The sequence below is a fragment of the Aquarana catesbeiana genome, linkage group LG12, assembly GCF_042186555.1.
Source record: "Aquarana catesbeiana isolate 2022-GZ linkage group LG12, ASM4218655v1, whole genome shotgun sequence".
Lineage (NCBI taxonomy): Eukaryota > Metazoa > Chordata > Amphibia > Anura > Ranidae > Aquarana > Aquarana catesbeiana.
The window spans coordinates 158,602,132-158,623,848 of NC_133335.1; the positions used below are offsets into that span (position 1 = coordinate 158,602,132).

Sequence of the window (21,717 nt, forward strand, 5' to 3'; positions counted from 1 at the left end):
AAGGACACTTACCTGTCCCGGGAGCCTGCGATGTCGCCCCCCCCCCCCCCCCCCCCCCATGCTGATCCGTCCTACTGCACATGTGTAAGTCGCGCGGCGCTTTCTGAATGGCCTGTCACCTTCTGGTAAACACACAGGTCCCAGAAGGCAGCGGGGGGGAAGAGGGAGGGCTTGAGCCAAAAGAGGAAATTATGTACCTCGTTCAGATGGAAGTACACCTGTTTTGTACTGCAAAAAAGAAAAGGAAAAAAAATATATATATATATATATATATATATATATATATATATATATATATATATATATATATATATATATATATATATATATATATATATACATATACATACATACAAAAAGGACGGTGGGGTGTGTATCGGTGATCTTTAGTTTAAGACCAAGTTGTATAGTTGGGTGGAACTCCGCTTTAATGAGCAATTAGATAACTAATTTTTAATTTTTTTTTCAAAGGTCTGTATATGAAGATCTGGTTGCTAAGGGTGAAATTGTGCCAGCAGAAGAAGTACCACCTCCTACTGTACCTATGGATTACTCTTGGGCAAGGGCAAGTATTCATTGTACAGCCATCTTATCTGCTTGTCCCATCTGGATCATATACAGTGTCCTCTGTTGTCAAGTAGGGATGAGCTCAGGTACGGTATGTTCGGACATGAGTCCAAGCCCTGAGCTCATCCCTACTTCTAAGTACAATCCACATTTACTTAAGTGCAAGATTCCTATGCAGATGTTCAGGTACCTGCTAGAGAAAACTGTTGTTGCTATGATAAGGCTAAGACTCAGTGCGCAGCTATTGGTTGCTGTCTGTTGACAGCAGTTAATGAGGAAGTAAACCCTGATGCTCCCTGCAAGGCATGCAAATTAAAAGCATAATTGGCTAGTATACATCACATACTAGCCCATTATATGACACGTATTTGCAAACAAAGCCCGTGCTGTCTTTTGTGCAGGCCGCGTCCATCTTCAACCCTGTTCCTTCCGGGGCCGCGGACTCCATCTCTGTAACTGGCCGGAGTCACATAACGTCACTCCCGCACATGCGCGCGGGAGCCGTCAGTCACGGCACACGCTGAGGTGGTCCATTTCTTCACAGCGCATGCGCCGATGACGACATTGGCGCACTACAAGTAAAATATCTCCTAAACATCTCATAATAAGGCTTACCTATAGGTAAAAGTCACTTAAAAGGGTTTACAACCACTTTAACTAATCACTCAGTTGGCCTTAATTTGCCTACATTCCTTAAAGGTGAACGGTTATCCCATGTTGCCTCATGGCAGCTAATTTGGTTAATTTCTGCACTAAAAAAAGTCCTCTTACCCCATAGCAATCAGATTCAGGTTTTCATTCTCTGAGATATGTTTATATAGAAGCACTGTTGTCCTGCTAAACATAGCTTTGTCCTTAAACTCCGCCAGTCTGTTTGTAGCTATGATGTGGCAAAGTATTATCACGTGCCTTCTGCAATCTGCTTTTTTTTTATTATAACAGCCTAAAAGCTGATAAGGATTGTTTAAAAATATAATTTTTAATTGAATTGCAAGACCTGCATTTTTATGTAAATCCAGCTGTCACAATCGTTCTGGTTTGTGTCTCACTTCAGGAGTTGGGATTAATCAGGAAGCCTGCCTCTTTCATGACCAGTATATGTGATGAGAGAGGTCAGGAGCTTATCTATGCTGGCATGCCCATCACAGATGTCTTTAAGGAAGATATTGGAATCGGTGGTGTGTTGGGCCTGCTTTGGTTCCAGAGGCGGTGAGACCCTATTATCATTCCGGGATCATTATTAGAGGATGCTTTCTGGCAGAGGTCTTGGAATCAATTTGCAATTTTAATAAACCTTTGTTTCCATTAGGGTCCCTAAATATGCTTCCCACTTCATTGAAATGTGCCTGATGGTAACCGCAGATCATGGACCAGCTGTTTCTGGAGCCCATAACACCATTGTATGTGCCAGAGCTGGTAAAGACCTCATCTCCAGTCTTACCTCTGGCCTCCTCACCATTGTAAGTCTATCACAAACAGTAAAGCTAGCCATACACAGCTTGAAATTTGGCCAAGTCCTGCTAAATTTGTCAAAATCTGAGCTGATGCCCTGATAGCACCACTCAGCTCAACAAAAGTCTTTTTAAAAATCAACAAAGTCAGGAAAAAAAATTATCGGCCGAACAGTGACTGATCAGGTATGCAGGCAGCCATGATTGCTGCAGCTGTCTGAATATAATAAGCCAGCAGTGGCACTTTATCCATGCTGTTTAGCATGAATGGGGCAATCAATTGATTTCTTCTGTTCAGCCCACCTTGCTAAATCAATCTACATGTATATGGCTAGCATAACTCCAACACGTTATTAAAAAGGATGTATCCCAAGATCCTTTGTTTTGTGATACACTTGTGACCACTGCCCCATTTATTTTATAGGGAGATCGTTTTGGAGGTGCCCTTGATGCCGCTGCCAGAATGTTCAGTAAAGCATTTGACAGTGGCCTTATCCCTATGGAGTTTGTAAACAAGATGAAGAAGGAAGGAAAACTGATCATGGGCATTGGTCACCGAGTCAAATCTGTAAGTGTCCTGTATTGTGCTTCTCTTTAGCCAATCTGCTTTATTTCATAAGGTAAAGAACAGGCTGCAGAGTAACCCATTGTAACCAGGATTGAAAGTTCTCTGCTTAAACTTCTCTGACACAACCAGTTTTTTCATTAGTTAGGTATAAGGACATTTTATGTTTGACTCCTGTTTAACCAATTCCCGCCCACCCTATTGCGGATTGATGTCCGCAATGTGGCTCTGTTATCCTGATTGGGCGTCTTATGAAGTCCAGCAGGATAAGCCGATCGTGCGCGCCCCCCAGGGGTGCACAACGTGGCGATCGGAGGTGTGGTGTGTCACTCTGACACACCGCATCTCCGATCGTGGTAAAGAGCCTATGACATAGGCTCTTTACCACGTGATCAGCTGTAACCAGTCACAGCTGATTGCAGTGGTAACCAGGCTTTCCTCGTTTCACACTGACAGGGAAAGCCGATCGGCGGCTCTCCTGTCAGGGGGGAGGGTGTGCGCTGATAATCGGCGCATTGATTATCAGTGCAGCCCCCATCAGAGGTGCTCACCACAATGCCAATCAGTGCCCACCAAAATCACAATCAGTGGCCATCAAAGTGCAAATCAGTGCCCTTCACAGATTACCCCATCAGTAATGACTGTCAGTACCTCCTTGTCAGTGCTGCCTATCAGTGCCCGTTAGTGCAATCTATTAGTGCCCATTAATTCTACATATCAGTGCTACCTCATCAGTGCCTGTTAGTGCAGCGTCGTCAGTGCCCGTCAGTGAAGGAGAAAACAAAATTTTATAACACGAAGAAAACATTTTTTTTTTTTTTTTTTTAATTTTGGTCTTTTTTTAGTTTAGCAATAAATAAAAACCCCAGTGGTGATCAAATACCACCAAAGGAAAGCTCTATTTGTGGGAGGAAAATGTCAACAATTTAGTTTGGGCACAGGGTTGCATGACCGCGCAATTTCATTCAAAGTGTGACAGCGCTGAAAGCTGAAAATTGGCTTGGACAGGAAGTGGGTGAAAGTGTCCTGTATTGAAGTGGGCCCCATTCACACTTGTGTGACTTGTAATGTGACTTTGAGCCCCAAAGTTGCATCCCATGTTTCCCAATGAGTACCATTCATATCTGTGCGACTTAAAGTCCCAGCAACTTTAAAGCAGTTCCTGCACTACTTTGGTCCGACTTTCATGTGACGTAAGGGTCATAGACTTAAATGTAAACCTTCAAAAGTCACACCTGGATGATATATATGCGACTTGTGTACATCGTACCCCTACTCATTCGCCCCAAAAAAACTGTATTGATAGTAGGCAGTTTTTTTAAATCGTCTATTTTGATTTTTACAACCAATGAGCATTCAAAAAGCATATAAAGAACAGAAAATAGCCCAAAACTGTCACGAAGGTAAAAGTTGGACTTGAACTTGTTAGTCTGAGCGTATTGGTATCACCATTGACAAGTATACATGTTAAAAGACAGTCGTATACTCTCCTATTACCAGTCTGACAGGTAAAACTTGTTTATGGGGGCTGTAACGAGCCCCTGCTCGCTCGGTTCCACTCTCTCGACACTCCTCTGCGGCTATTGAATCAGATTGCAGATCGCAACGTCTGATGGTTCGGTCATCCAATACTCCGGGATTTGAACTACAGCTATGTGCCGTTCGAATCCAGTTGTGATAGCTCAGAACAAACACCAGGCAGGCTGTATGTAAGTTCAAACAGGAATCTCTTTTATTGAAAGGAATACAGGCTCTTTCATACAGTAAAAGAGGAGGTGCATACCTCCTGCTCATATTACTCTGAACATACACCTGTGACCAGAAACTTAATTAACATGGGCTAATTAACTAATCCCTTTAGACAGCCTAGATGACTCAGTCATGACCTTTAGGCCAGACTGGCCCTCTTGTAGCTCAGAAAACACAATCAACATTATCACAAATCAACACAGAACTCTTCTTCACACAATAGCAGAGTTAATTAACACAAACAACAATGGGGATCTAATGACTCTTAGATCCCATACTAGACTTATTTACAATAAACACATTCTAGCAGGCAACAGACAGACAGGTGGCTGGAATTGACATCAGCATCTCTTAGCAGTATTTGTCCCAGCATTATGAATCAGCCACTATTTCTAATATGGCAAATCCAGGGTCCCCAGAGTCTGTGTCTCTTGGGGGGATATGGACCTGAATCCAAAGTAACACCACCTCAAGGGTCCTCAGGCATACAGCTCACAAAGAGCAACGTTCCCCCAAATGCCAGGGCCTACGATCGATCGGCAAGAGGCTAGCATTCAGTCCCCTCCAAAAGTCTCTCTCCCGGCTAGGTCTGTCACATGGGCCAGGGTGGATAATGGGCGGGGGAACAAGCATTAAAGTGATAGAGACAAAGTAAAATAACTGAGATAACACAACAAAAAACAAAAAAAACACACAACAATAACCAGCACTATAATTGAGAATCAATGGTGATTCCAAAAATTATTCCATGGAACCCGGCAAGCCTGCCCTTAACTATAACAGTGTTAAGCTAAATCAGTTACTCGACTATAAGGGTGTATGGGGCCCTGAGGCCGGTGGCTGTGGGGACTGTGAGACACTGGAAGTGTAATGTATCCACGTGGCCCAGATCCCATAGAACGTTTTGTGGCGGTCTTTACATGTTGCCATCCATTTTTCCGCAGCCATAACCCTGTTTACCAGGTGGATCCAATCAGCTCCGCCCATGCCAGATAAATTTTAGGAACAGACTGTTGAGGGCCGAGAAGAAGGACCTGGGTAATGAGATAGGTACCATCTGTAAATAGAAAATAATCTATGGCAACACGTTCATTTTTAAGATACTGACTCGGCCCATCCAGGAGAAAGTAGGCAGTTTTTGACATATCCTTTATTTAAAAAAAAAAACAAAAAAAAAAATGACCCCCTGTGTAGATTCATAGTCCATCACGCTGTCACAGCCGACCCAAAAAAGAAACCCCTTTAAATCCATATCAGACTTACGGGGCCTGGTTTGGATTGGGGAGCATGCTGTTTGTTTTTTTTGTGTTCATTTATTTTTCATTGCCGGCATTCTTTTGTTTACTTTCAGCTGTCAGTGGGGAAACCTGTTGACAGCTGATTAGTCATCAGTTTAGGATGCAGCAGCCGGCCCGACCTTTAACGACCAGCTATTCTTCACACAGAATTCAGATCGGTCGATCAATTTTCTACCAATTCAAATTCGAATCATTCTGAAAATTTTAAAAATTCATTGGAAATTGAAGAAGCCAAAAGAAACTAAATACAATTTTTCCGCTCTGCACATCTAGCGACTTTGTAGAGCACAAACAAAACGATCACAGCCGTCAAAGCCAAGTCATAGCAAAGTTGCATTCATCCAAAGTTGCATCAGGAAATCGCACGTGCTTTTAGTCGCACAAGTCTGAATGGACACGAAGGGGTTGATTTTACTAAAGGCAAATCCACTCTGCACTACAAGTGCACCCCCTAAGTGTCACTGACCACCACAATTGTTTGGCAGTCATGAATATAAAGTCAGATCTGTCTTTTTGTATGGTTACATATTTAAGAGGGCTTCTATGAGGTCTTTAGGGATGACTCTTCCTCAAACTGTATAGATTACCTTTCACACAAAAGCCTGAAAATATCTTAATGTTAAGGCAGCCCTATCAATAAGAAAAGGGGGTTGATAGCCTAAAGTGTGCACTGACCATAAATTTCACATGAGCAATTTTGTAATTTGTTTAATCCACGCAGACGTTAATGGAACAGTGAGACAAAGTGTTCCAAATAATCTTTGGTTGCCCCCTGGTTCCCTTTTCATTGTTTAAGGTGGGTGAATGGGTTGGGGCATTCCCCTTTAACAATAAGTCACAGACCCTGAAAGCTGTTTTCTTGGAAATAGGATCTAAGAATACAAATGTTCTTTTATGGGTCAACATGTTATACCCCTCCCCCATTCATGATGTGAATAAACTACAAGTCCATCCAGACAGACCAGTGGCACATCATCAATAGGTGCAGGGTGTTCACTGCACATCGGCCACGAAGGGGCGAGAGGGCTCATTGTGCTTTGACTCGCACTACACCCATGGATGATCTGTCCCTAGCTTGTACCTCCTGCAGCAGGTAAAATTTGACAGTCGGGATGATCGGTGCGGTGGTGGGGGCAGTTCCAGGCACTGATCTCCCTGTATGGCTTTCAATGAAGCGGCTTGCTTCTCCTCCTCTCCGTCCTGTAGATTTCAGCTGCTTCATGGCAATCCATACAGGGAGATGGGTGCTTGTAACTGTCCCCATCACCGCACAGATCATCCCCAGCTGTCCCCTGTGTGCTCCTCTGGCCCCCTTGTTTGCTCCTTAGCCCCCCCCCCCCCAGTGCTGCCCCTCTTCCCTCCTCTCCCGACGATTGCTGTGGGGGGTCTGTCAGGATGGAGAACGGAGGAAGGGGATGGTAAATGTGCCAATGTGCCCTTCCTTGTCTTAATGATCAGATTCATTCATAAAACATCCTAAACTGTGTTGCCTCTGTCTCTGTTCATTCATCTTCAGTGCAACTGAGGTTACAGAGAAAGGGACTGGGGAATCTCTGTTCCTTTCTCTGTCTCAAAAAGGACATGTCAGAGGTCTGTTTAAACCACTGATATCTCACCAAAGCCCCCAACAGGGCTGCTAAAAAAAAATATGTAATAAATATTAAACTAAATTGTAAAAAAATGAAATGGCAAAAAATAGTAAAAAAAAATAAATTACATAAACTACTGCCCCCCCCCCTCTCAAAAAAACAAAGCATTGTGGGGGAAAAAAATGTAAAAAAACAAAAAACGTTCACTGCCCTACTGACACAATACATTGTAAAAAATAATTAAAAAATAAATAAAATTGTAAAAATAAAAGAATTCTGTCATTTTGAAAAAAAGAACTACTGACACCGTCTACTGCCCTACTGACACTATCCTGAACATACTACCCACTGCCATATACGCCGCACTCCTATCCCTACGCATACTACCTACCGTCAATAGACTCCACACTCCTCTCCCTGCACATACTGGCCACTGCCATACACTCTACACTCCTATCCCTGAACATGCTTCACACTGCCAGACACTCCGCACCCCTCTCCTGTACATACTACCCACCACTATGCACTCCGCACTCTTCTCCTGCACATACTACCCACCTCTGTACACTTCGCACTCCTCTCCCTGCCCATACTACCTGCTGCCATACACTTCGCACTCCTCTCCCTGCCCATACTACCTGCTGCCATACACTTCGCACTCCTCTCCCTGCACATACTACCCAACACCATACACTCTGCACTCCTCTTCTGCACACACTTCCCACCGCCATACACTCTACACTCCTATCCCTAAACATACATCCCACCGCCAGACACTCCACACTCCTCTCCTGCACATACTACCCACATCCGTACACTCTGCACTCCTCTCCCTGCACATACTACCCAACGCCATACACTCTGCACTCCTCTCCCTGCACATACTACCCAACGCCATACACTCTGCACTCCTCTCCCTGCACATACTACCCACTGCCATACACTCTGCACTGTGCATTCCCTATTTAACATTACCTCATACTGCAGTGTCAGTCCAATGCTGCATCCATCTAGGTAAGTATGATGGTAAAAAAAACAAAACCCATACTTCTCTTTTAAGGGAGGTACGGGACCACCTGCGGCTGCTTTCCTCAGAGTTGTGACAAGCTCTGTTTAAACCAATGGGAAAGAGAACAAAGGGGGAAGAAAGCCCTCACAAAAGGTAAATGGAAAGTATGCTCATCTGGTACAAAGTCTGTGCTGGGAGAGGGAGATGGCCGGCTTGGAGCCTGGATGAGCCCCAGAAAGTCACACTACCCAGCGTGGAACTCACAACGGTAGTGACGTCACCGAAAGTGGAGACAAGTGGAGAAACAAGGCTACACGCTCTGAGCATCTAGCTCCTTCTACAGGCCTCTTATTTTTTAATCAATAGTGGGGTCAAATCGACGTTTGTTTTTGACTACAGTGGCAGGAAATTTCGAAGGAGCCGAATAGAAAACTTTTCTTGATTTGAACACATTTTTGGCCAGTGTGTGTGGTTTTCAATTCAAATGCAAAAAGCAAGTGAAATTTTTGAACGACATTCATCCATTTATCGAATGTACAAACAATTTTCATACAAATATCATCCTCATCCAAAAATTGAAATGTATATGGCCAGCATAAGACATTTAGTAGGAGCAGTATGGTTTTCATATTGCCTGTCATGATGGGGTTAAAACAACAAAAATGAGTCCTTTATAGCAGTGGTCCCCAACCTTTTTGGCACCGGTGACCGGCGGTGTGGAAGAAAATTATGCCAAGGCCCGATGAGGTTTTTCGTTGGCAATTTGTCGGGGCAACGGCTGGTGATGTAGTGTCATCACAGCACCATGGTTGATATGGTGTCAGGATGATTGAAGTGCATTATTTCTATTATCACATTGTAATCTAAAATGAAATGGTTCAACTCACCATAATGCAGAATCAGTGGGAGCCCTGAGCGTGTCACTTGCCATCATCACCTGTCATCAGATGCAGCTTGTCACTTGCCACGTCACCTGCCACCAGATGCGCATTGTCCCTTGCCAGGTCATCTGCCACCAGATGCGGATTGTCACTTACCACCAGATGCAGCTTGTCATGTCACCTGCCTTCAGATGCAGTTTGACACTTGCTACGTCACCTGCCACCAGATGCGGATTGTCACTTGCCACGTCGCCTGCCACCAGATGCAGATTGTGACTTACCACATCACTTGCCACCACACCAGATGTGCTTTTTTGCCTTCCACCAGATGCGGATTGTCACTTGCCACGTTGCCTGCCACCAGGTGCGGATTGTCGATTGCCATCAGATGCAGCTTGTCACTTTGCCTGCCACCATATGCGGATTGTCACTTGCCACCAGATGCAGATTGTCATTTGCCACGTCACATGCCACCAGATGGGGATTGTCATTTGCCACGTCACTTGCCACCAGATGTAGCTTGTCCCTTGTCACGTCACCTGCCACCAGATGCAGCTCATCACTTGCCACGTCGCCTGCCACCAGATGTGGATTGTCACTTGCCACCTCACTTGCCAGCAGATGCAGCTTGTCAGTTGCCTGCCACCAGATGCGGATTGTCACTTGCCTTGTCACTTGCCACGTCGGCTGCCACCAGATGAGGATTGTCACTATTCCGCCACCAGCTGAAGCTTCCCACCGTTGCCTGCCACCAAAAAATACCAGATTCAGCTTGTCACTTTTTAAATGTAAAGGCAATTTGGTGGCAGGAAACAGTCACAACAGATCTGGCAGTCTTTCCCAAAGCTTCATCACATGGCTCCCAGAGTAAGGCCAGGCAGTGAGAGATGATGTAATCTCTCTGCTGCCCACGGGCTGCACAGTGAGGGCGGAACTACGATGATGCAGGGTGGGTGGTGAGAGATATCATCTCTACTTGCCCGCCTGGCTCTCTCATGCCACCCCCCCGCCTGGCTCTCTCATGCCATCCGCCCCCCCGCCTGGCTCTCTCATGCCGCCCGCCCACCGCCTGGCTCTCTTGTGCCGCCCACCTTATTAGAAGTAGTGCCTGACCCTAAACGCAAATAAACTACCTAACACTTCCCTTTTTTTATGTTTAGTATTTTTTTCCTGTCACCCTTTATCCATCCTGCTCACATAGATGCTTCTCTAATTATTTAATCTGCATGATTCTGCATGATTACCAAAGTCCCTATGGACTTTGGTAACCCTGTTACCCATCGTGGGGCCCTGTCCACTTTAACCATTATCTGGGGGCTTCGTATAGGCGGAACCGCACCTCCGGTTCATACCTCTACATGTGCCTAAACCCTCTTGCCTCTAAACTATTATTTTTATAGCAGATGTGTGCTTCATATAACAGCACTATTCTTGCTTTCCTTATCTATAACACTCCAATGGAAAGTAGACAGTGACACCATAGCAGAACATATAACCCCCAATCAATACTGTTTGATTATGGAGAGTAAATTAGGTACCCTTTGTCCTGAAAATGCCTTATCAATCAAGGAAGTCTGATAACTCAAATGTAAGCAAAGGCTTACTTTAGCCGGCTGAATTTAAGAAATTCCCGGATAGTCTCAAGCCTCTCTTCTGAGATTCTCAGGGTCCCATTAATGCCTCTACTTAACAACATACCATTTGCTTGTGTACACGTAAGCAGTTATTACTTTAGGCAGTTACATAAGTAGTACACAAGCTGAGCTAAACTAACTTCCCAATTTCACAAAATATTTTAAACAGACATTATCCTAAGGCGGAACTCTACACCCACATTAAAACATTATTTTACGCCTAATTTTCTTTATAATTTGCAATTGCAGTGTTCTTAAGATTTAAATCGACCTGATCAGGTTCCTCAGGAGAGGAATATTGGTAACATTAAATACATGTAATGTAATTTAGTAGTGACGTCACATTTCTCACAAAACGTTCAAATTAAACCGTGCATTGGGAATGTGCTCAATAATATGAGACCAGCACATTGCATAAACGTACCAATAGTTATTGGAAGACGCAAAGTCTTAAGCAAAAAACTATAACCTGTAATAAAAGCATACTATAAATTTGTGAACACATTGAATTCCTTTCCTTTCCCTATTAGTACACTTAACTAAAAGTTAGCCCAGTTCTGTAACGAAGTAACACTATCTATCCAGTTTCTGACTGTCTACACAGATTCCTGTATCATTATATGTACTACTGTATTCCCTTCAAATTGTAAAGGGACCCTAGTCTCCAGAAGCTCTTCAAAAACCACCTTTGGCATCATTAGCTGAAAAGGGAAATGCTCGGTATTTCCTAACTTGCATTTTCATTAATTTATATAAATACTCATCAACCCTGGAGTTATGGATGTATTGGCATGGGGTACATCTGTAAATGTGGACTTTTTGAGGGCTTCTAATATATCAAAATATTTTCACACTAGGCAAGGAAATCCCCTATTGTATTCAAAAGGGTATTCATTTTATTCTGTATTATATCCTTCTGCTTTTCCTTCAAGTTAATTTTATCCTTCAACAATTGAGCAAATTCTGAACCCTCTTGTAACCTCTTCTATTAACTATACATTCTCCTGTGACCCTTCCCAATCAGGGGAGATAAAATTAACTATCCTGCTCAGAAGGGATTGATATAGAACTGTCCACTGACTGAGTCTTAAAAAGACTTTCATCATCTCTAATTTCTGTCTCTTAGCAACCTTCCTGGTTATACTCTTCAGCACTTTCTCTCTTTGATTGCTCATTTTAGTTAATGCCTTAATTCTAGTTTTTCATAGCAAAAAACCTTTTCCTTTCATCATTTCTGTAACAAGATATATTTTCTTAACACCCTAGATGATGCTATACATAAATGTGCGACCCTCCCTTTTCCTAAGGCATCCTTCATCTTGGAAGGAAAAACAAATAACAGATTATGTGAGCAGGCCTATGTATTTCCGAGAGCACAACTACTCACTGGCTTGGGTGGTCAACCGGCCAGGCATCTCTCACGAGACTTAAAGTTGTCACACTCAAAAATATGCTATATTGACTATGTCAAGCTGTCTACTGGCATTCGCAAGACCACGGGCAGGCGAACCTTTGCCGAGGAACGTGGTGTGCCTTGACAGTCCCTAGAAACTTATCAATAAAACTACTTAACAATTACTAGTTGCATGAATAAAATAAGCCCTTATCACTTTAGGTTATTCACAAACATACATAAACACTTACCACTAAATTGTCTAGGTGTGTGGAAGGGAGTTCCCTGTCTTAGGTCTCTATGTCCCTACCTGCCTAGGCTTCTTTATATCCCCACAAGCTCCAAGCCCAAGTGCCTGCAAGGGCACGAAGCTCCAGTGCTTCTCAGCGCTACCACAGCACTTGAGGCTCTTGTCCGAGAAGGGAGGGCAATTGGGTGCGATAATATGAACTAAAACAGCTTATCGCATGGACCCACAAAAATACTAAATGCTAAAAACACTGCTAAAATTATGGACAATATGCGTTTAAGCAGATTGCTGTGTATTTATTCTGACCAACACACAGACACTGAATAATGCATCACTCGTTCTTTATTTCCTAGTTCAGTATCTTAAATTCAATATATTGTCAATATATGACCAAGTGATATTTACAACATCACACCAATAGAACAATGTCCACCCATTGCTTGTTGTCATTAAAGACAAACCAACTTTCGTAGAATTGTTACTATACATATGTTTGTCACCCTTAATAACACCTGTTAGCGATTAATACACATATTCTTAAAGTGTAATTTCACCTTTTACAGAAAAATCTGTAAGGTGAACTTACACAGGAGCCCCTCCGGGGCTCAGAACAGGAGATTGACGCAGTCCAGGTCAGCGGGACCAGGGGGTTCGAGGAGGGGGTCTTGTGTAAGTTCACCTTACAGATTTTTCTGTAAAGGTGAACTTACCCTTTAAAGCAGGGGTCTCCAAACTATGACCCTTCAGTTGTTCAGGAACTAAAATTCCCATCATGTCTAGTCAAGTATGTGAATGTCAGCGTTTTACAATGCCTCATTGGACGTGTAGTTCCACAACAGCTGGAGGACCTTAGTTTGGAGACCCCTGCTTTAAAGGGTATACGTGTGTGTATTATTATACAGTCTTAAAGCTTGTTCCAATTATGTCCCAGACATATTTATCAGTATTTGATTATATTTTGGTAAACATTTTCTGGGCATTTAGCCAAACGTCTATCTTTCTAGTTCTCACGTTCCATATCGTCTTTTCTATAACAGTGTTGTCACATATTAAAACTTGTCAGCTAAAAAGCCAATGTAAAAGAAACACTCTAAATTAAGTTCTAGCACAGGACAAACTGAAGCCAATGTTTAACCACTTGACAACTGGGCACTTAAACCCCCTTCCTAACCAGACCAATTTTCAGCTTTTGGTGCTCTCACATTTTGAATGACAATTACTCAGTCATGCAACACTGTATCTTTATGAAATTTTTGTCCTTTTTTCACACAAATAGAGCTTTCTTTTGGTGGTATTTAATCACTGCTGGTTTCTTTATTTTTTGCGCCGTAAAAGAAAAAAGACCGAAAAATCTGTAAAAAAAATACATTTTTCTTCATTTCTGTTATAATATTTTGCAAATTAGTAATTTTTCTTCATATATTTTGGCCAAAATTTATACCGCTACATATCTTTGGTAAAAATAACCCAAATCGGTGGATATTATTTGGTCTTTTTGAAAGTTATAGAGTCCAAAAGCTATGGTGCGAATATCTGAAAATTGATCACACCTGAATTACTGACGGCCTATCTAATTTCTTGAGACCCTAACATGCCAGAAAAGTACAAATACCCCCCAAATGACCCCTTTTTGGAAAGAAGACATTCCAAGGTATTTAGAAAGATGCATGGTGAGTTTTTTGAAGTTGTCATTTTTTCCCACAATTCTTTGCAAAATCAAGGTTTTTTTTTTACTTTTTTTTTTTTCCACAAAATTGTCATATTAGCAGGGTATTTCTCACAGACCGCATATGCATACCACAAATTACACCCCAAAACACATTCTGCTATTACTCCCGAGTACGGTGATACCACATGTGTGAGACTTTTACACAGCGTGGCCACATACAGAGGCCCAACATGCAGGGGAGCACCTTCAGGCGTTCTGGAGCACCCAGGCCAATTCTGACATTTCTCTCCTACATGTAAAAATCATCATTTAGTAGCTAGAAAATTACTTAGAACCCCAAAACATTATATATGTTTTTTTAGCAAAGACCCTAGAGAATACAATGGCGGTCGTTGCAACTTTTTATCTCGCACAGTATTTGCGCAGCAATTTTTTTAACGCGTTTTTTTGGGAAAAAAAACTGTTTTGTGCTTTACAAAAACCAAAATAATAAAGTTAGCCCAATGTTTTTGCATAATGTGAAAGATGAAGTTACGCCGAGTAAATAGATACCCAACATGTCACCCTTCAAAATTGCACGCGCTTGTGGAATGGCGCCAAACTTTGCTACTCAAAAATCCCCATAGGCGACGCTTTAAAATTTTTTACTGGTTACATGTTTTGAGTTACAGAGGAGGTCTAGGGCCAAAATTATTGCTCTCGCTCTACCGATCGCAGCGATACCTCACATGTGTGGTTTGAACACCGTTTTCATATGTGGGCGGGACTTACGTATGCGTTCGCTTCTGCATGCGAGCACACAGGGACAGGGGCGCTTTAAAAATTTTTTTTTTTTTATTGTTCATTTTACTTTATTTATTTTAGTTTGATGCTTTTTTCCAATAAAAAAAAATTTTTGACCACTTTTATTTCTATTACAAGGAATATAAACATCCTTGTAATAGGAATATGGCATGACAGGTCCTCTTTACAGTGATATATGGGGTCAATAAGACCCCACATCTCACCTCTAGGCTGGGAAGCCTGAAATTAAAAAAAAAAAAAAAAGATCCTGGCTTCGATCGTAGCGGTGAGTCGGTAGAAGCACCGCAAGGCGGCGGGAAGGGGGGGACGTCCCCTCTCGCCTCCCGTAAGAACGATCAAGCAGTGGAACAGCTGCTATGATCGTTCTTATGGTGTAGGGAATCGCCGGCTGAAAAAGCTGATATCTGAATGATGCCTGTAGCTGCAACCATCATTCAGATATCTCCGCAAAAAGTCAAGGACGTTGTATGACGGCGGGCGGGCGGGAAGTGGTTAAAACGCTTTTTTTTTTTTTTAACACAAAGTTGTCCATTTATACAATATTTCTACCACATAACATGTACATACCAAAAATGACACCCCAAAATAGATTCTCCTGCTCCTCCTGAGTACGGCGATACCCCATGTGTGAGACTTCCACAGCCTGGCCACATACAGAGGGCGAGTACAGCTGAGCATGGCTCAGTATGGCGGGGTATTGCGGAGTATGGCGGGGTATGGCAGGGTATTGCGGAGTATGGCGGGGTATGGCAGGGTATTGCGGAGTATGGCGGAGTATGGCGGGGGCATGGCAGAGTATGGCGGGGGCATGGCAGAGTATGGCGGGGGGCATTGCAGAGTATGGCGGGGAGCATTGCAGAGTATGGCGGGGAGCATTGCAGAGTATGGCGGGGAGCATTGCAGAGTATGGCGGGGAGCATTGCAGAGTATGGCGGGGGGCATTGCAGAGTATGGCGGGGGGCATTGCAGAGTATGGCGGGGGGCATTGCAGAGTATGGCGGGGGGCATTGCAGAGTATGGCGGGGGGCATTGCAGAGTATGGCGGGGGGCATTGCAGAGTATGGCGGGGGGCATTGCAGAGTATGGCGGGGGCATTGCATAGTATTGTGGGGGCATTGCAGAGTATTGCACAGCATTGCAGAGTATTGCACAGCATTGCAGAGTATTGTGGGGGCATTGCAGAGTATTGCACAGCATTGCAGAGTATTGTGGGGGCATTGCAGAGTATTGCACAGCATTGCAGAGTATTGCACAGCATTGCAGAGTATTGCACAGCATTGCAGAGTATTGTGAGGGTATTGCAGAGTATTGCACAGCATTGCAGAGTATTGCACAGCATTGCAGAGTATTGTGAGGGTATTGCAGAGTATTGCACAGCATTGCAGAGTATTGTGGGGGCATTGCAGAGTATTGCAGAGTATTGTGGGGGCATTGCAGAGTATTGCAGAGTATTGTGGGGGTATTGCAGAGTATTGTGGGGGTAATGCAGAGTATTGCACAGCATTGCAGTAGTGAGGGATGGCTGAGCATGGATGGATGTCTCTGTGCAGCGCTGTGGGCACTACACATACAGCCCACAGCGCTGCAGACATCCATCCGTCCCCCTCCCCGCTCACAGTGTACCGATCGGTACACAGGAGGGGAGAGAGGAACCGGCGTCATCAGATGACGCCGGTCTGTTTACATGTGATCCCGCCGTCATTTGACGGCTCGATCACATGGTAAACGGCCGCGATCAGCGGCCATTTACCGGGATCCGTGATGCGCCGGGTCCCCTGGACCCGGCGGTCACGGATGTGTTCGGGTGCGCGCCCCAGGGGGCGCGCAAGAGGGGAATTCTGGGAGGACGTCATAGTACGTCCACCCAGAGTTATCCAACCGCCCTGCAGCCGTCATTCGGCTATGGGCCGGTTGGTAAGTGGTTAAGGGACACATCCCTTCACTGTCCACTTTAACCATTTTATCTAGCGGTTCCGTATAGGCAGAACCGCATCTTCGGTTCATATATTTTATAGTGCTCCTCTTGTGCTGAGAATTTTTGAGGTTCTCTTACCCTTTATTCCCTTACTTAATTCAATGCCCATAATGACTGGCCAGTCTTTTTCGCTTTTCTACTTGTGCCTATACCCTTGCTCTAAACTACTATTACAGCAGATGTGTACTTCATATTACCTGTGAAAAGCACTATTATTCCTTTTCTTATCTATAACAATTTGATGGACAGACAGTGACGACATAACATGTAAACACCAATCAATACAGTTTGATTTTAGGGAGTAAAATAGGTACCCTTTGTCCTGAAAATGCCTTGCCGATCAAGGAAGACTGATAACTCAAATGTAAGCAAAGGGCTTACCGCAGCCGGCTGATTATCAGAAATTCCAGGATTGTCTCTAGCTCCTTGTTTCGGATTCTCAGGGTCACCTGTAAATCCCCCTTCTAGGCAAAGCTCGCCATCTGTTCTGGATATTTTATTGATGGGCAACTCCTATCCTGATATTGATTAGTGGTTCCAAATGAATAACTACTGTAGTAGGGAACAGACACAAAAGATACACTCCGCATCTTTCCAAATAACTGTTATGCTTTATTATGATGCAATTGAAGGTTTTTATACATATGATTACGTAGATATCACATTAATATTACAATTGTACTTTTATGGTAACAAGGGGCGTAACATAGGCAAGACTAATTCTAGTTAGGACTCGAAAGAATGCAAACATGTAATGAAAACATTATTAGTGTCGTGTGCACGAGTGCAGTGTGCAATACATATAAAATAGAATACAATTATATGCAGAACTTACAAACTTCCTTTACAATATGTACACAAATAATGCATTTTGTATGCAGGCCAACTAATCGTCTGACAAACTAATTGATAATGAAAATAGTTTAAAACTATTTTTATTATTAATTATGTCAATTAGTTGTTTTAGCCCTAAAGGTAGGTCATTCATTTTTATGGTTCATAAAGATTTTATTGAATAGTTCAAATGACATTACAGAAATATTAATATGAAAAAAAGAACATATAAACAATGACAACCATAGAGCTGCAGTTCCCAGTGGAGAACCACCTCCCATTATACCTTAATAAAGACAAAGCCCATTAGGTTCTTCCAACATGTAGTAAAAGCACCTTTTCTTAACCTGGAGATTCATAAGATGTACGTCAAGATGCTTTTACGGATAATGTCGTTATAAGTGACATTGATTACCTATAGTCCCGTCCAGAGAGTTGGAAGGTCGTGGCATCATTCGAAGTTCCTATTCCTACTCCTGCTTATCCCCATGATATGGGAAGAATGGGAGGAGGAGCCAGCCAGTAAGTAAGCCCCTCATCCCAGACTTTCCACTCTGTCAGGATTAGTTTACGAGAGAAAAGAAAAGAGAAACAAAGGGGGGTGGAGAGAGAGAGATAGATTAGGGAAGAGGGGGGATGGGGGGGGGGTGAGTGTATTCAAAGGCAGATGTCAAGAGAGGGGATGGGGAAATCACCAGCTACCCTCTCCATCTACTCTTGGCCTTTGACCTGTGTAAGCGCATAACTCATAATGCTTTCAATTTAAATCCATACGGGGCACTGCCAAGGGGCCCCAGCTAACCATTATCCTGCATCAGGTCTTGGTATCCTGGAGAGTTCCAATATTTAAACCAAGCTTCCCATATATTAGTGAAGCTGGATATCTTATCTTGAGTGATGTAGATCAGTCCTCTATCGCTGCAATGTGATTGATGCGTGTCACCCATTCTTTCAAAGAGGGTGGAGATGTAGATCTCCAGTGAACTGGCAAGCATAGCCTAGCGGCATTGATCATATGCATTGCCACAGACTTGTAGTATCTTTTTCTGGGTATCTTTTTCTGGGTATTTTGGAAAGATGAAGGAGATATTGTGCTGGTGAGAACTCCAGCGGGAGCAAAGCGATCGTAGTCATCGCATCATGTACCCTACGCCAGTATGGTCAAATTAATGGGCATTCCCACCAAATGTGAAGAAAGGTGCCTAGGTCCTGTTCACATCTCCAGCATCGATCTGTCACAGTCGGGAAAAATTTATGAAGGAGATCAGTTGTCCTGTACCAACGTGTTTTAATTTTGTACCCATTTTCCTGGGTGTTCACATTCAGAGATCCTTTGTGGATATACCAATGGACCCGCTCCCAACTCTTTTTCTCAATCACCTCGCCCAGCTGAGTCTCCCAAAAGGCATGCTCCGCGTGCATAGAAGTGTGAGGTTCCTTGAACATTGAAGCGTAGAGCACCGAAATCACATGCCTCTGGGGAGATGAGCTAGAACACAGCGACTCAAAGGCTGTAGGTGTTTTTGTGAAGTTTTTCCTTCCCATCGGGCTGTCTAGAAAATGTTTCAACTGAAAGTAGGCCAGAAAAGGGGACAACTTGTTCCGAGATAAAGCAGCAAGTTCTCTTTTTGGTGGAGAAATCTATCTCTAGAGAAGAAATGTTTGGCTTGTATTTCTGTGTAGGGCCACTCCACCGCCAGGTAGGTTCTGTCCATCCCAGGTTGGAATTCTGGATTGCCTCTAATGGGAGTGATAGAACACTCTTTAGCTGAGATTGCGTGGACCCCACAGGCCTTATCAAATGCCAGAAGAGTAGCACCCACAAAAGGGTGTGACTGAACTGCAGATGGTAAGTGTTTCTTAGCAAGCCAGGGAATTGACTTAAGCTCAGCGCCTGTAATCAAATGTTCCAAGTGTACCCACCCTTTATATTGAGCATGTATCTGCCAGTCTACCACCCAAGATAGATGGACCGCCCAATAGTACCTTTGCAGGTTTTAAGATTGCAGCTTGTCCAAACCAAGAGATCGTGGGTGCATCCCACCTAAGGAGGTCCTGTTGTATAGCTTTCAACTCAGAAAGTTTTTGTCGTATAGATCCGTTAGCTTGCTAGGTAGTTGAATACCTAAGTAAGTGATGGCGTCTGTCTTCCAATGGAAGGAGAAATTCTCTTGACATAGATGTACCAGTTTAGAGGGCAATGAAACATTGAGTGCAAATGATTTTGAGTAATTTATTTTTAGATTTGAAATGAGTTGGACTTGGTCAAGAACCTGCATCAGGTTGGGCAGGGATGTCAAGGGGGATGAGAGAAAAAGCAAGACATCGTCCGCAAAGGCTGCAAGCTTGTATTCCCTCTGATTCACCTCAATCCTTTTTTATATTCAGGTTTGCACGGATGCAGTGTAATAGAGAGGTTCCAAAGTGAGGATATATAATAGGGGGGAAAGGGGGCAGCCTTGTCTGGTGCCATTATGGATGGGGAAGGCCTCCGACAATTGGCCATTGACTCGAACTCTAGCAGTTGGGTTCGTGTATAATGCACCAATGAAAGCCCGCATACAGTTCCCCAGACCGAGGGCTTCCAATACTGCGTCCATGTAGTCCCAGGCCACGCGGCCGAAGGCCTTCTCTGCATCCATCGCCAGAAAAAAGCCTTCACTTTGGAAGGTAGTGAGCCAATGATGTAGATTGAGGGCCTTAATGGTATTATCCCTGGCTTCTCTACCAGGGACAAATCCCACTTGATCCAGACCTACCCAGGACGGCACGTGATAAGGAAGTCAGTTTGCAAGGATTTTGGAAAATAGTTTCACGTCCACATTAAGAAGTGAGATCGGTCGGTAGTTTGCTACCTCTGTGGGGTCCTTATTTTCTTTAGATATAACTGAGATATATGCCTCTAGTAGGTTTCCGGTGGAGCTAGGGGGTCTTGATAGAGAATTGAAGGCTTTGAGAAAACCCGGCGCCAGAAGATCTGCGAAGGACTTATAATATTGTGCCGTAAAGCCATCCCGCCCTGGACTTTTGCCGGGTTTAGTGGCCTTTAGTGCTTTTTCCCATTCTTCTGACGATAATGGGGTCTCCAGAGCCTGCCGGTCATCCCCAGATAGCGCATGGGGACTATACCTACGAAGTAATTCTTTTATCAGGTCTGCTCGCCCGTTTGCTGTGACCGAGTTATATTGGTTCGATTTAATGTCATAAAGTTTGCTATAAAAGACGCAAAACTGGCGGCAATATTCTCGTTCTTAGAATAAATCACTCCGTGTTTATCTACTACATGGTGGACAGTCGAGGCAAGGGTGCGTTTCTGTGTGAATTTTGCTAAGTTTTCCTGGTTTATTACCTTGCTCAAAGAATAATTTCTGTGATAGCATCTGACTCTTTCTTGCCCTTTTATACAATTCCTCTCGTAGGAGCATCTGTGCGTCTGCCAATTCAGTTGCTACCTTCCTCGCTAGTGAGCTTTTGTGTTGCACTTCCAATTTAGAGATCTTCTCTACCAGGGTCTGGATCAGAGCCTGATGTTCTCTTTTTTTTTTTTTTCCTGGCAGCGATGGCCAACAGGTGGCCACGCACGACACATTTATGTGCCTCCCATTGGGTCATGGGAGACACATCTGGCGTATCATTGTGAGAAAAATAGTTTGTTTAATAGTGGCCAGGTCGCCCAGGTCAGTAAGAAGAGAAGCATCCATTCTCCAGACCTTGGTAGACGTCTCTTTCTGGGGAAATCGCAAGGTCAGTGTAATCGGGTGGTGGTCTGATAGTACCATATTTTCTATCATTGCATCGTAAAGGTAAGTCAGATCTTTCTGGGAAATAAAAAGGTAATCAAGCTTCGAATACTGGTTGTGTGGGGACGAGAAGAACGTAAAGTCCTTTCCCCGGGGGTTCAGGGTGCGCCATGTATCATGGAGAGTGAGAGAAGCTAACTCTAATGCCCCGTACACACGGTCGGACTTTGTTCGGACATTCCGACAACAAAATCCTAGGATTTTTTCTGACGGATGTTGGCTCAAACTTGTCTTGCTTACACACGGTCA

At 43.7% G+C, this 21,717-nt stretch overlaps 1 protein-coding gene across 2 annotated transcripts in view; it reads left to right on the forward strand.

Annotated features, from left to right (window-relative positions):
* ACLY (ATP citrate lyase) overlaps positions 1-21,717 on the forward strand; it is a 149,591-nt gene that overhangs the window by 119,325 nt on the left and 8,549 nt on the right. For both annotated transcript variants that reach the window (XM_073606120.1, XM_073606121.1), the window contains 4 exons: positions 472-565; positions 1,622-1,776; positions 1,877-2,027; positions 2,443-2,586. In XM_073606120.1, coding sequence (XP_073462221.1) covers positions 472-565; positions 1,622-1,776; positions 1,877-2,027; positions 2,443-2,586 — 544 coding nt within the window. The remainder of the gene's footprint in view (positions 1-471; positions 566-1,621; positions 1,777-1,876; positions 2,028-2,442; positions 2,587-21,717) is intronic.